Raw genomic sequence first — 13,734 nt, forward strand, 5'->3', positions numbered from 1 at the left:
TGGATCGATACTAATAGTAAGAGGAACTGCACCATTTTGCATTCCCAGAAACAAAGGGTTACAAAACTTGTGGATTTTTGCCAATTGGTTGTATAATTTTTATTTTTTTTTTAGAGATCGTGTGTGCGTGTGTGGGGGGGAGGGGCAGACGAAGAGGGAGAGGTAGAGAATCTTAACAGGCTCCATGGTCAGCGTGGAGTCAGACACAGGGGTCCATCTGACAACTGAGATCATGACCTGAGCCAAAATCAAGAGTTGGACACTTAACCAAGCCACCCAGGTGCCCCATTTAATCTCTTTGAGGTGTAAGTTGCACAGATCTTAAGTGTATAGTTTGATGGTTGCCTCTGTATACACCTGGCTATCTCTCTCTCAAATCAAGATACCGTACATTTCTGTTACATTAAAAATTTCCCTCATGCCCTTTCCCAATAAATGTAGCTCCTACCACCATCTATCCTAGTTAACCACTATTGAGTTCTATCGCCATAGTTTAGAGTTGCTTGTTGTTAACATAAATGTAATTCTACTGGCTTCTTTCAGTTTTTTAAGATTCACCCATGTTGGGTATATGTTGTACCTATTTTACTGTTGCATAGTATTTTATAAATATATCACAATTTGTCCAATCTCTAGTTATGTATATTTGGATCATTTCTAGTTTGGTACTACTATGGTAAGAGCTGCTTGTGAACATTCTCAGTTGATCTGTTTTGTCACTCTCCTGGAGTACATTCCAAAGAGTAGAATTGCAAAGTCATAGGATAGCTAATATGTTTAGCTTTTATTAGAACCATCACATAATTTTTCAGTGGTTGAACTGTTACATTCCTGTCAGTGCATGCAAGTTCTATTCACTCTACACATCCATCCCATGAAAGTCAACCTGATTTTAGCCATTCAGATGTTACATGTAGCAATCTGTCATTTTAATTTTCATTTCCCTGATGAATAATGTTAAGTACTTTAACACACTTATTAACCATTTCAATGTGTTCTTTTGATATGGCTCTTCAGGTTTTTTGTCCTTATTTCTAATTGGATTGCCTTCCCGATTGGTAGTTTGTTTTTTTTTTTAATTCTAGATATGAGTTGTCATATGTATCGTGGATATTTTTTCTCTGTTTAGGGCTTGCTAGAACTATGATGGAAGAGGAGGAAAGGAGTGTTTGAGAGTTCATGTAGATATTGGAGAATCATGTTCTCACTCTTCCATAGGAATAAATATTTAAAAAAATCAAAAAGGGGCACCTGGGTGGCTCAGTCGTTAAGTGGCTGCCTTCGGCTCAGGTCATGATCCCAGGGTCCTGGAATCGAGCCCTGCATCGAGCTCCCTGCTCCGCAGGAAGCCTGCTTCTCCCTCTCCCACTCCCCCTGCTTGTGTTCCCTCTCTTGCTGTGTCTCTGTCAAATAAATAAGTAAAATCTTAAAAAAAAAAAAAAATCAAAAAGAGCAAAGGAGCACCTGGCTGGCTCAGTTGGCCAATTATGGGGCTCTTGATCCTTGGGGTAGTGAGTTCAAGCACACTGGGTGTAGAGCTTACTTAAAAAAATAAATCAAGGAAGGCACCACTTCATAGCCATTAGGTTGGCTATGTACAAAAACAAGAAAACAGAAAACAAGTGATGACAAAGATAAGGAGAAGTGGAACACTTGTGCATTACTGGGTAAGAATGTAAAATGGTAGACAACAGTATGGTAGCTTCTCAAAAAACTAAAAATAGAAATACCTACGATCCAGGAACTCCACTTCTGGGTATATACCCGAAAGAAGTGAAAAGAGGTATCAGAGATGTGTATGCTCACGTTCAGAGCAGCATTAGTCACGATAGCCACGGGTGGAAGTTGCCAACCCAAGTGTCCATCGACAGATGAATGGATAAGCAAAACATGGCTATATAACATTATGTAGCCTTAAAAAAGGCAATTCTGACACGTCCTGCAACATGCACAAACTTGGAAGAAATTAGTTGCTAAGTGAAATAAGCTGGTCACAAAAGGACAAATACGATTTCATTCCAATTATATGAAGTACCTGGAGTAGTCGACCTTATAGACACAAGGTAAAATGCTGGCTGATGGGAGGGGCGGGAAGAATGGGGCATTCTTGTTTAATATATAGTGTCTCGGGTTTGAAAGATGAAGAGTTCTGTGGATAAATGGTGACACAGCACAATGTGAATTAATGCTATAGAACTGTCAACTTAAAAATGGTTAAGACGGTATATTTTGTTATGTGTATTTGACATTAAAAAACTGAATCAAGAAAAGCCGTGTAAGCATGTTATTTTAAACATGGAGGCAAATAACAGAAGTTACCAGGAATGGGAATGCAGGGTGAGTGAGTAGTAGGGCAGAAGGAGCACAGGATTTTTTGTTACATATCTTGTAGAACTCTGAATTTTAAGCTATGCACATGTATACGGGGGTGGGGGAGGATATATGCAGATGGAAATGTGTAGAAAAGAGTTGGTAGGTCTAAGTGGTTCTTAGAACCCTATTAGGAATAGCTGAAAGATCTGGCAACATTTGATCCAGAGTGGGCTCTGAATTCATTAAGAAATACGTATTTCATAAATGTTTAACTACAATGTGCCCCGCTTTCTTGATACACATTTTTTTATCTGAGGGTCTCCAATAAGAATACAACCCACACCTTAACAAATTGTGACTACTACACACTTTTATTTTAGGACCAAAAAGGAGAGAATTCAGCTGTGGCCATTTACCCAACTCCTCCTGTGTTATTTTTTTAAAGAAGCCTGTCAGTATTTTAAAAATATCAATGGTTCTCTCTCTCACTTTAACAAGTAACTTTTGGCCAGATTTTCTTTGCTAATCTTTACATTTTATCATTTTAAAAGCATAGCTTAAAGGAGGATATAGGTACAAATAACCATAATGTAAAAATACATCTATAAAGAGAAAATAATTTGAGATTTTTTGGACATACTTTTGGGTGCTACTAAATGTAATACAAATACCTTGCCCCCAAAGCATTTACCTCCTCCTAACTCCTAAACTGAGTTAATTTCCCTGGACTGACTTACTGAAAGATTACAAGGGTTTTGAATAGCCAAGAACTGTTAAGGTTGAACATAACTAAGGAATACACACATAGATACTTGAAATTAGAAAAAAAAAAAGGGCACCTGGATAGCTCAGGTCATGATCTCAGGGTCCTGGGATGGAGCCCTGTATCTCCTGCTCAGTGGGGAGTCTGCTTCTCCCTCTGCCCCCCCCTCAACTCACGCTCTCTCAAATAAAAAATGTTAAAAAAAGGGGGGGTGGAGGATACTTTTATTGCCATTTCTGGTTTTTTCAGTGGAACAAATTTTAAATGCCAAACACCAGATGAACCAATAAGCCTCATTAATGTAAACAAACCTCTAAAGACAACTAGTCTTGAAAAGAGCAGTAAATATAAAGTAAAACCCAAGGGAGACAAACAGAACTGTAGTATACCCTGAGTGTGGGTGATTTCCATTTTAGGATCTCAAAGTAGAGTGGCAAATTGTAAACCTTGGTTGAAATCCTGAATGACAGTTGTTCAAGCTAAGAAGCATAATAAATGTGTAATTTATTTTATCAGTGTGGGAAGATCCTTAATTTTAGGCAAATATGTACATGATGAAACTATATTTGTGCTCCCCCAAGTGCAATACCAGTAACTGATTTCCATATATATATATTTTTTTTTTTTCTGTCTTTTCCTTTTCAGATAACCACATTTTAATATCAGCTTTGGTGATTGCTAGCACAGTAATTTTGACAGTTTTGGGAGCAATCATTTGGTTCCTGTACAAAAGAAACTTGGATTCTGGTTTCACCACAGTTTTTTCAACTGCACCCCAATCACCTTATAACGACGACTGTGTTTTGGTAGTTGCAGAAGAAAACGAGTATGCTGTTCAATTTGACTAATATTTTGGAAATCTCAGATTAAGGTGTCAAATACTTTGACAGTGATTCCTGTGCAGGATTTTAATGTAAAACTTGGCAATGAAAATTAGTTTTTATGGTTTATTTCCTTATTCCAGTAACGTTCATTATTCTCATGTAATCGCTGTGACAAAAATTGATCTTTAGGTTCTTATAAGAACTTTTAAAAAATAATCATAGATATAATTTAGTAGTTTTAACCACTTCCCTAAATGCACCTTTCACTTGAAACAGTTTAAATAAAGCCCAAAGTAGTAAAGCAGATAAAAATAACCCAGTCTACTGCTCTATCTTCCTTCCGATTTAATTGAACCACCGTGGGTTATAGTTGAATTAAAACAAAAACAAAACCAAAACTCTCCCTACCACTGTAGTTTTACAATCACCAGGTCTTTACAGTTTCTAGGTCTTGCTCCTTTATTAATAAACAAGATACGGGAAATAAAAGACTGTTAAATAGATCCACATGCTATTTACTATGGCAGATAATTCCTCTAATATTTTTTATCTTCCTTTTTGAGTTAGATGTAGAAAATATTGTAGATTTTAAGGAGCCCATATTTCACATAATTTTACAATTTCATTACTTTAGAACATCACTTTGGAGCAGAAATAGTATTTAGCATTGATCACAAATGGTTAGAACTTCAACAAAATTTTATAGATTTTTTGAAACAGTAAGATTACAGCTATACCAGGAAGGTGTGGAGGAGGCTGGCAGTGAGGCTAACACTTTTACCATAGAGCCCCTTTAAGGATTTTTCTCCTACCACCAGATCTGTTCCTAAGGTATCTCATGCTCTCCAACTACTGATGAACTAGCCATTCAATGACATGAAAACTATGTAAGCAAAAACTCTAGAAAAACACTACATACTACTGTAGTGGTGATGCTCAAAGTTTTCAGTGAATGTACATTTTAAGACAAAGGTGAAAATCATTTTGGGGGTAAAAAATGAAAATGAAAGCTCTGAAGCAAGAATGATTTTCCTTATCCTTTATGGCTTAAAAATAAAAGATAAAGAATATGCAGAGTTCACATAAAATTAGATTTACTCTATTTAGAAACTTGGAAGCTCAAAGAAGTCATCTCTCTCCCTAACCCACATGCCATCAGTTATGGGGAATACTTAAGGGAACATACACTCTCTCTCATGCTTGACCAATGGCAACAAAGCCCCAGCTTGTGCCATCCGTTTACACTGGCACTATGAATAACATCCTTCATCACAACTGATGGCACTATTGTTTACTGACACAGGAAAAACTACGAAGTGATGACAGGACTATACAGTGTGGCTATGTGGTACTAAACGAGCAGATGTTACACTAGCTTTAGTCCACAAAACAATTACAATCTGTAAGAGCTTTAAACTTCTGAGATCTTGGATACTGTCTATTTTATTATTGATAAGCCGAGTGGTACAAATAGTGAACAGACTGGAATTCCTTCCTTTTTCTATTCAAGTTCTACCAGTCCTTTAAGAACTAGGCATGATCCTAACTCTTCCTTAAAATTTTCTCTAATAGTCAAATTTCTACAATGTCCAATATGGTAGCCACAAGCTACATGTGGCTATTTAAATAAATTAAAATTAAATATAACTTTACGTTCAGTTCCCTAGTTGCATGAGGCACACTTCAAATGCTCAAAACACGTGTAGTTAGTAGCTACCATGTTGAGCAAAACAAATTATAGAACATTTCCATTATCACAAAGTTTTATCGGACAGTGCTGCTGTAAAATCTCCCCTTCCACTTAACTCCCATACAACTAATTTTCTTCTGTTCATTTTGATAACTTCTACCCAGTGGTAGCTCTTCCAAAACGGCTGCTTTAACTTGATTTAATTTTCCACATTTGATTTCATCTTTCAAGTAAGTTCTTAGAGGTCCCTGGTAGTGAAGTAGTAACTGTTAATTTTCTTCATGTATCAGAACATCTGTAACCAGCCCTTGTATCTATTTGGTGGTCAACAGCTAACTGGATCGGTCAAATCTGTATTTATTTTTAACATTAAGAATAACAAAGTTCTTGTTTACATTCAAAATGTATGAATTTCTTTTTTGAACATCTTGGTTCTAGCTAATAAGGACAATATAAATTCTTAGGTTTGGCAAGTATCTAGAGAGAACAGTATTACAACTTCATTTTCCTAGGAATTTGCATTCTACATATGGTCTCTATTTGTTTAGGGTTTAAAAGTAACAACCAGTGAAAACACTTTCCTTATTCCCTCTAACTCATACTTACAGGGTATTGGAAGCTTATACAATACTGAAATATGAAACAGTAAGTGGTACTAAGGCACTATGAGAATACTATAAAGCTCAAGCCACTGTGTATCTGTCATTAAGCATTTCATATAACAAAACTATAAACTGCATGCCAATGGAATGTTTTCTACTATTTAAATTTTTAAATAAAAAGTTTTGTGGGTTAAGCAGAAGATACTTAATTTGCATGCTGAGTTCTATTAAAAGTGTCAATGTTTCAAACTCAAAGCATCCCTAAAGACCTGGACAAGATACTGAAACTGGCATCCTTAAATTTTGTATTTTTTCTTTAAGGCAATGCAAAGGTAACCTGTGAGTTGAGCAAATGTTTTAGAAAGTTATATATTTTTATATGAAACAGGATTTTATTTAATAAAGTTCTTGGCTCTAATGTTTGAAGTCTACTCTGAGCACCAATTTAAAAGGAAACATTTCAAACTATAAAGTAAATCAATCAGTATGCACTTTATTTCCAGCCAAGGTTTTTACATTAAGACCAACAAACTACGTGTGGGCAAACTGTTGATTCACATTTGAGAAATTACATGGTTTCTACTTAGGTTCTGAAAATGTAGTTCGTTGCTGTAACATAAGACTTTATTTAATCTGAAACCACCTGAAGGTGTTTAAAAGTGTATGCTAAGGCTGTTGACAGAGGAAATATACAGTGTTATGAAAGTATACACAACTCATGACCACAGTGTAGATCTATTCATGGTGAGTAGGTAATGTTCATCTGTTCTCCAAAAGTCGTGAAAAATATTAAGTCACTAAATAAATGCTCAGAATTACCAAGGAAGAGTTAAAAACGACCAGGATCCAAACAGGTTATTTATATCGTATTTATCTATAAAGCAGTGACAACACTAAAAAACACATTGAAAACCAGTGTTTTAAACTTTAAATGTGGGATTAAAAATATTCTGTTAACTTGAGATTGCAATAATTTTTTTCCCAAATAGCATTTGACGGGCAATTCTGATATATTTTACAGCTGTAATATTCCTAAAAGGAATATCTACATACTATGGCCTATCAAATATAATCTGCATTTTGCAAATCAATACAAAACTTTATCCATCATTTATACATTTTATACTTATATATTTTTTAAAAATTAGATTTTATTGCTAAGTGAATTTATAATTCATATTAAATTTGGAAACCTAATATATATGCTTTCATAACTTACTCCCCAGTTGATTTTTTAGAAACACTGGAAGCAAATAATTATGAAAATGAGACTGCAACGTAAGGCATTTTGAAAGGAAAAATTATTAGGTGCCATTTGCCATTTTTATTTCAAAAGCATATTTTGTCCCACTTTTTTCACTAGCAAGAGACTAAAACATGAACCTTTTTTCGTAAATATGACTGCAGTAATCAGAACACAAAAAAGAGTCATCAGCATTGCTTAGATATCTAAAACAAGGGTAACACTTTCCCACTCACCTAAAAGAAAAATACTTTTTGATTACCAGTTTATAAACAGATTCACTGGCCATGTTAAAAGGTCCAGCAGAATTTTAATTCAGCAATACTTGAGAATGAATATATATACTTGTTGTGTGTGTATATATACACACACACACACATATATAGTCAATGTATTCAATAGGCATTCCCCCACAAAATTAATTCATACTTAATTGCCAGTTTTAATAAACACTTGTTCACAGATCATCCATTTGTCTTATATGAAGTTAGGCAATATCAAATGTTCTGTTATGGTCTCCATCTTCTTCGGAATCATCCTCTGAAGCTGTTGAAAGAAAACAGGATGATCAAGAATGATTTTAAGGGGGATGAGAATGGAAGTGTAAATATGAAGCCAGAATAGCAATGACTTGTAAAATAAAAATCCCAATTTAGTATACTGTTTGGTCAAAATGATAAGTTATGACAGGGTTAGGGTGGTTTGACTGTGGGTGATGCGATCCACAATGCTCCCACCCCCAACATCTTTCTGTTAGGTTAGTTTTTATAAATATGAAAATGCTTAAAAATGTGCTTCAAGAAACGTCTTCTAAAAAGCTGAGATCAATCTGTGTTCATAGTAGCTAATGATATAGACACCAGAGAAAAAATGAACTTGAGGCAAGTGCTCTCACACACCTGAGTAGAATCTGGTTTATTACTGCTGCATGTTTGATGCATCCGATGAGAATGAAAAAAAATGTACACAGAATAGGTTATGGGTGTTCTTGCAATTTACGTCAAAAGCTATGTCTATACAATGCCAAGAAAAGCTCTATTTAGTCAAAAAAGCTTTATATAGACACAGCCTAAGTTAAAATAATTGGACTCAATAAAAATCTTTTGTTGAGATTATTCTTATGCTTCCACATTGTCAGAAACATCATTTTTGCATATTTCTGACATCAATTTATTATTAAAGTAGCTCAGAAGTTTAAAATACACATCCTAGAATGTCTATAGGAAAGACATAAGTAAAAAACTATGTATTCTATAAACTGTTCTATGTGTTGAGGAAAATGGAAGTTCACTAAAATAAACACCCAACCAGCATTTCCCCTATTATCAAGGGCAGAAAGGCTAAATGTATACTCTTCTTGTATTAATACTGGACCCAATATTTAAGAGCACCCAACAAATGGAATCAACAAAAAAATTATGCTACGTGTATGGATGAAACTAAGTTTCCACATTTCAGTCTATTTATCTTGCAGAAATCTTAAGTCCATTTTTAATAAATGGTATCAAGCATATACTTAGCTCATGAATGAGTAAATCCTATGGTTAAGTTTTATGCTGTATCATGGAGAAATATCAAACTAAAAAATAAAACAGCTTTTCAGGGAACTTCTCATGTTTTCTATTTGATTAACTCCACAGGAGAAGAAAATTCAGGGTAATATTCTAAGTACTAATCAGGTAAGAATCTAAGTACTCTGGTACTTAGGAGTAAGCTTGCAGCACCCACATCTTTCACTCACAGCTGAGTTTGGGTATATTTTACCTCCATCTTTCTCATATGTTGGGAGTAGACACTGCTATGTTTAGGAAACTAAATTCTAAATGAGAATGTTAGTTTAAAAAACAAAACAAGCAATCTGGGGAAAATATACAGTGAAACAAATTAACTATCATCACATCTGGCAAAGTATAAATTATAATTGACCAAAAAAGAGATCTCTGTGTTAGACTACACAAGGGATCCGAACTAAGAAGGTATAAAAGAAAAAATATACCAAATGAATTCCCATTTTATATACTACTTACTCCTTTATATACCATTCACACATAATGATATGTGAAAATGCATTATCTGGTTGTACCTCTAATCCTCTCAAAACTTAAAAACAGTACAGACTTAATGACAAAAATCCATGCCTTAGAATATTCAAGGCATTAAAAGGTTCCCATGAAGACCAAGTCCTTCTCAAACTTTACTTCAAAGGACGCTGAGCTTTCCCTAAAGGTAAAAATGTTATTCACACTACAGATAACACTCCAAGTGTTTTGAAGATGTACAGAAGATAATCAAGTGGAGAATACATATTTTAAAACACTTCAAAGAGTGTAATGGAATCTGATCTTGGGGAGCCAGTTGCTTTGGGTGAAAAAGTACAATAGGTAGGGTAATCTTGGATTCCCAGGAACTGTTTCAGAGCCACCAATGTCTGTGCCCACCTGATATGAAGCACCCTGGAGGTTGTAGGACTTTGAGGTTAAGCTGTGCAGATGCCTGTAAAGATTTGGGCATTAAGTGCCTTCACATAGGAGCCCAGGCAGAAGTCCTAATGCTGGAACGTGATCTTAAGAGATTGGAGCTGCTGGCGGAGCTGGCTGCCTATTAAAGGTCCATGAGGACCTGAACAAGGAGCAAAAAAAAAACTATGGCTTCTGTTATAGACTCAGAATTAGGAATCTTTCACCCCTATTTTCCTAGAACTGTAAACAAACCCAGGGAAAACCTTTAACAATCTAACAAAGTTGAATAACAAGTCAAATTTCATAGACACACACACACAAATCTAACAGATTTAGAAGTGTGGTTTGACCAGTAAACGTTTTCTTTTTGATTAAAAGTTTTAAAATTAAGGTGTTCAAAAGTAAAATTTTATTTAAAATAAAATACTTAAAATACATCCTTTTGTACCTTAAAATTAATAGAATTTAAAAAAAAAACATGCTTTAAAAAACCTGTCAGTTGCCCAACCCATCTTCCCAAATCAATTATTTTGTTATTATTAGGCCTATAAATGAAGCTCTAATTTGGTAGAAAGAATATACAGGTAGGTTTTGCTCTGTGGGTTTAATTTGCAAAAGTAAATTTAACAAGTCTGGGAAGGGGAAATTCCACCTACTTTCGAGATCTTCCATATGTGCCTGAAGAGTTCTTGCAAGGTTAATAAACTAGAAACAATGCAGAAAGAAATATAGTAGTTTAAATGTTGCAAATGGATCTAAAAAGAGATCAGTATAGGAGATTCATTTCTACTTAAAAAAGTCAAACACCATTTTAAGCCTTTAAATAGGGGTCTTTTTACCCCCACATCAAAAATTACAAGCTTAGGATATTATCTTTTAATTGGTATATAATCATTATATAAATGGTCATGCAGAAATCATGAATCATGTAGAAACTGAAAACAGATACAATAAAATAATTTTATCCAATGGCATTCTGTCTTCTTGCATAAATACAACACCTCAAAAATTATGGAGAAAAAAAGTTAAAACCATTACAATTTGGACACAAATGAATTCACTTTTAGTGGTCAATTAAAAAAAAAAAAAACAACAGAACAGGAACAATAATCAATATTTTCCTGCCTAAATTTGATAGCTCCAGAAGTATTTTAATTCAGTAAAGACTTCCACTTTAATATAATTTGTCTATATCTTTTTACAAAGGCATGAATCCAACAGATCTTATTATATGCATTATATAAGGTTTATTCATTTTGAAAAGAGAAGTCACCTTTTAAGAAATAATTTTATGGCATTTACTAAATTTAGATTCTATGATTTCTTAAGTCCTTAGAAGTCAAGAGATCTTTGCTCAAGTTCTGAATGCTCTTGGTAGCTCATTCTTTTTTCTCTCAATGATAATAATGTCCAAAAGGCTCACAGGAATAATGTTCACATGATTACAGAAAAATGCTTTTTTAACCAATTAAGCAGTATATGTATTGGTTATTTGATAATTTTCAAAATAAAACAGAAACATTACATTCCACCAGAAACTTGGCTCTATTTTTATCATCAGAGTGAACGTTTTAAAAAATAGTTTGAAGTATATCTTTGTGAACACGTTACAAGATATGAAGTGTTCACAATGCTAGAGTAATGAGATGTAGACCCTAGCCCCTGCCACACAAAATGGGCAAGGCAGCAGAGTATAAATTCCCTATAGTACACTGAGGTAAGATTACTTATGAGCACCTAAAAGACAGCTAGCTCAAGTGTTACATTAAGACAAGAGTGAACAGAGTAAACACACAATGGTCCATATCTTCAGTAGTTTGTAATATGAATGCTTAAAAATTAGTACACTGGTAATCTTTTATAGGACAGTAACAAATGAAATTGAAGTTAATTTCCCATACTCTTTCGGATTTTGGAGTTCAATTTCAATGTCAGTTTTCAAAGTTGTAATAATGAGTTGGATTTTCCCTCCCCAATTAAAAAGAGCATTTCCCCTAGGTGTTTTCAATTCCATCCCTGTTTCTCACTGAAATATATTCCAATTACCTTCAAGAGCTAGAAAATTACTTCTCTAAAAATAGCTTTATGAAAAAATTAAGCTGTTTGATACAGAAGTAAGGAAGACAGCAATTTCTATTAAATCTACAATATCTTTATTTTTAAGATACACTTTAATATAAGAGCTCCGCAAAGAAAATAGAATGTGAACATATAAAACAATGTGCTTTCCAAAGCAAACACTTGCAGCATCGCACCCTCCCATCCCCCCAACTCCAATATTACTTACTCGGACACGTGTGCTTGGTTCATTTGTATTTCCCATCATATCAGAAAAGCTTTGTTCGCACAAGTGCAATAACACAACTAGGTAGAGACCAGAGCTGATAAACTCATACTCAGCCTTCAACAGGGAAGCAAACAAGAGAAAAAGAAAAATATGGAGAATGAAAAATTAGTAGAATGAGATTGATACTCATGGTATACTGATACACTAGAGGAAATGTATTTATAATCAGTTCCCAGGAAGAGATACAGTGCCATCTATTAAAAAAGAAATAAAAAGCCATCCTTCGTAGTTTCATGAAATTTTACTAATGCTTTATAATGTGTTCAAATAGGTGCATGAATAACTTCTTTATTCTCATGTAGTCTTCCCTTATGTAATTATTTATATAAAAGTGGGAAAAAATTCATTTGATGGTAGAATGAATGCTCTGGTTCCCTATAAACCTCAAAATAGATTTCTTTACACAAATGGCTATAACTGTTTACTTAAAAATTAGCATTTCATCTACAGCTATATCAATATATTACGTAACTAAAATCCTACTCTGAGAGGTCAAGTGTTTCTTATGTAATTTAACTAATTTAAAGGCAACAGCAGATAGAAAAATAAACTTAAAAAAAAGGTAGTAAAGTAACTTCCAGATATCATTCCCATAGAAATTTGCAGTGGGCAAAATAGTTCTTTGGTTCAAAGCTGTTCTATTGTTTCGAAGCTAAGAATACAAAACATGAATATAGTGTTATTAAAAATCTAAATTGTTCTGTAATTGTTACACAGTAAACTATCTGTAGATTGCATCTTTTTTTTTTTTTTCAAGATTTTATTTATTTATATGACAGAGAGAGACAGCGAGAACAGGAACACAAGCAGGGGGAGTGGGAGAGGGAGAAGCAGGCTTCCCGCTGAGCAGGGAGCCCGATGTGGGACTCGATCCCAGGACCCTGGGATCATCACCTGAGCCGAAGGCAGACGCTTAACGACTGAGCCACCCAGGCGCCCTGCATCATTTTTGATAATAACTTATCTGAAGTTAAGAATTGTATGTTCTTAGTATGAACTAGAGCGAGTTACTGATTACAGATTCTTCAGAATACTCAACAAATTTCAAACTGATTAAAAGTTTCTCTAAATATTTCATTAACTGCTTATTTTTAACTTAAAAGGAAATCATGTATCTAGAAAATTTAAAGAAGAGTCTAATGGTTATCACCTTGAAAAAGATGAAGGCACTGGATAATGAAAAAATAAACTGTATTTAAATGAGGGTAGTTGTCAGGCCACTAGAATCCATGATTCACAAAGAACAAAGATGTTAAAGCCAGGAAGCTTAATCAAGGCTGTCATTTAAATCCTTGAAGAATAAAAACATTCCTAGCTATACTGAAAAGCCAAAACCACCTTCAAGAGACATGATGGAGCACTTAAGAAAGAATGGCAGGAGAAAACCATCCTTTGAAACCTACTCTAATTTTGAGAAGACAAAAACAAACAAAAAAACCAAGAACAAAAAACCACAAAATTCTTTGCATTATTGCACCCTTCCATACTTCCCC

At 34.3% G+C, this 13,734-nt stretch overlaps 2 protein-coding genes across 7 annotated transcripts in view; one reads left to right on the forward strand and one right to left on the reverse strand.

The window, feature by feature from the left end:
- The window catches only part of CD302 (CD302 molecule), a 30,159-nt gene extending 23,549 nt beyond the window's left edge, over positions 1-6,610 (forward strand). The window contains exon 6 of the mRNA XM_006734981.3: positions 3,722-6,610. Coding sequence (XP_006735044.1) covers positions 3,722-3,924 — 203 coding nt within the window. The 3' untranslated portion in view covers positions 3,925-6,610. The remainder of the gene's footprint in view (positions 1-3,721) is intronic.
- A 55-nt stretch (positions 6,611-6,665) lies between these two features.
- Positions 6,666-13,734, reverse strand: part of MARCHF7 (membrane associated ring-CH-type finger 7) — a 52,245-nt gene continuing 45,176 nt past the window's right edge. For 2 of the 6 annotated variants that reach the window (XR_014143587.1, XR_014143584.1), the window contains 4 exons: positions 12,182-12,295; positions 10,551-10,599; positions 9,874-10,054; positions 6,666-7,981 (listed from right to left, as the gene is read on the reverse strand). Coding sequence is in view for 2 of the 6 variants with exons in the window: in XM_081814349.1 (XP_081670475.1) it covers positions 7,923-7,981; positions 10,551-10,599; positions 12,182-12,295 (222 nt within the window). In the remaining 4 variants the exon portion in view is untranslated. The remainder of the gene's footprint in view (positions 7,982-9,873; positions 10,055-10,550; positions 10,600-12,181; positions 12,296-13,734) is intronic. The other 4 variants (XR_014143585.1, XM_081814349.1, XR_014143586.1 and 1 more) reach the window with 2 other exon arrangements.

Source organism: Leptonychotes weddellii, chromosome 3 (assembly GCF_054177405.1).
Source record: "Leptonychotes weddellii isolate Sample4059 chromosome 3, ASM5417740v2, whole genome shotgun sequence".
NCBI classification, from domain to species: Eukaryota; Metazoa; Chordata; class Mammalia; order Carnivora; family Phocidae; genus Leptonychotes; species Leptonychotes weddellii.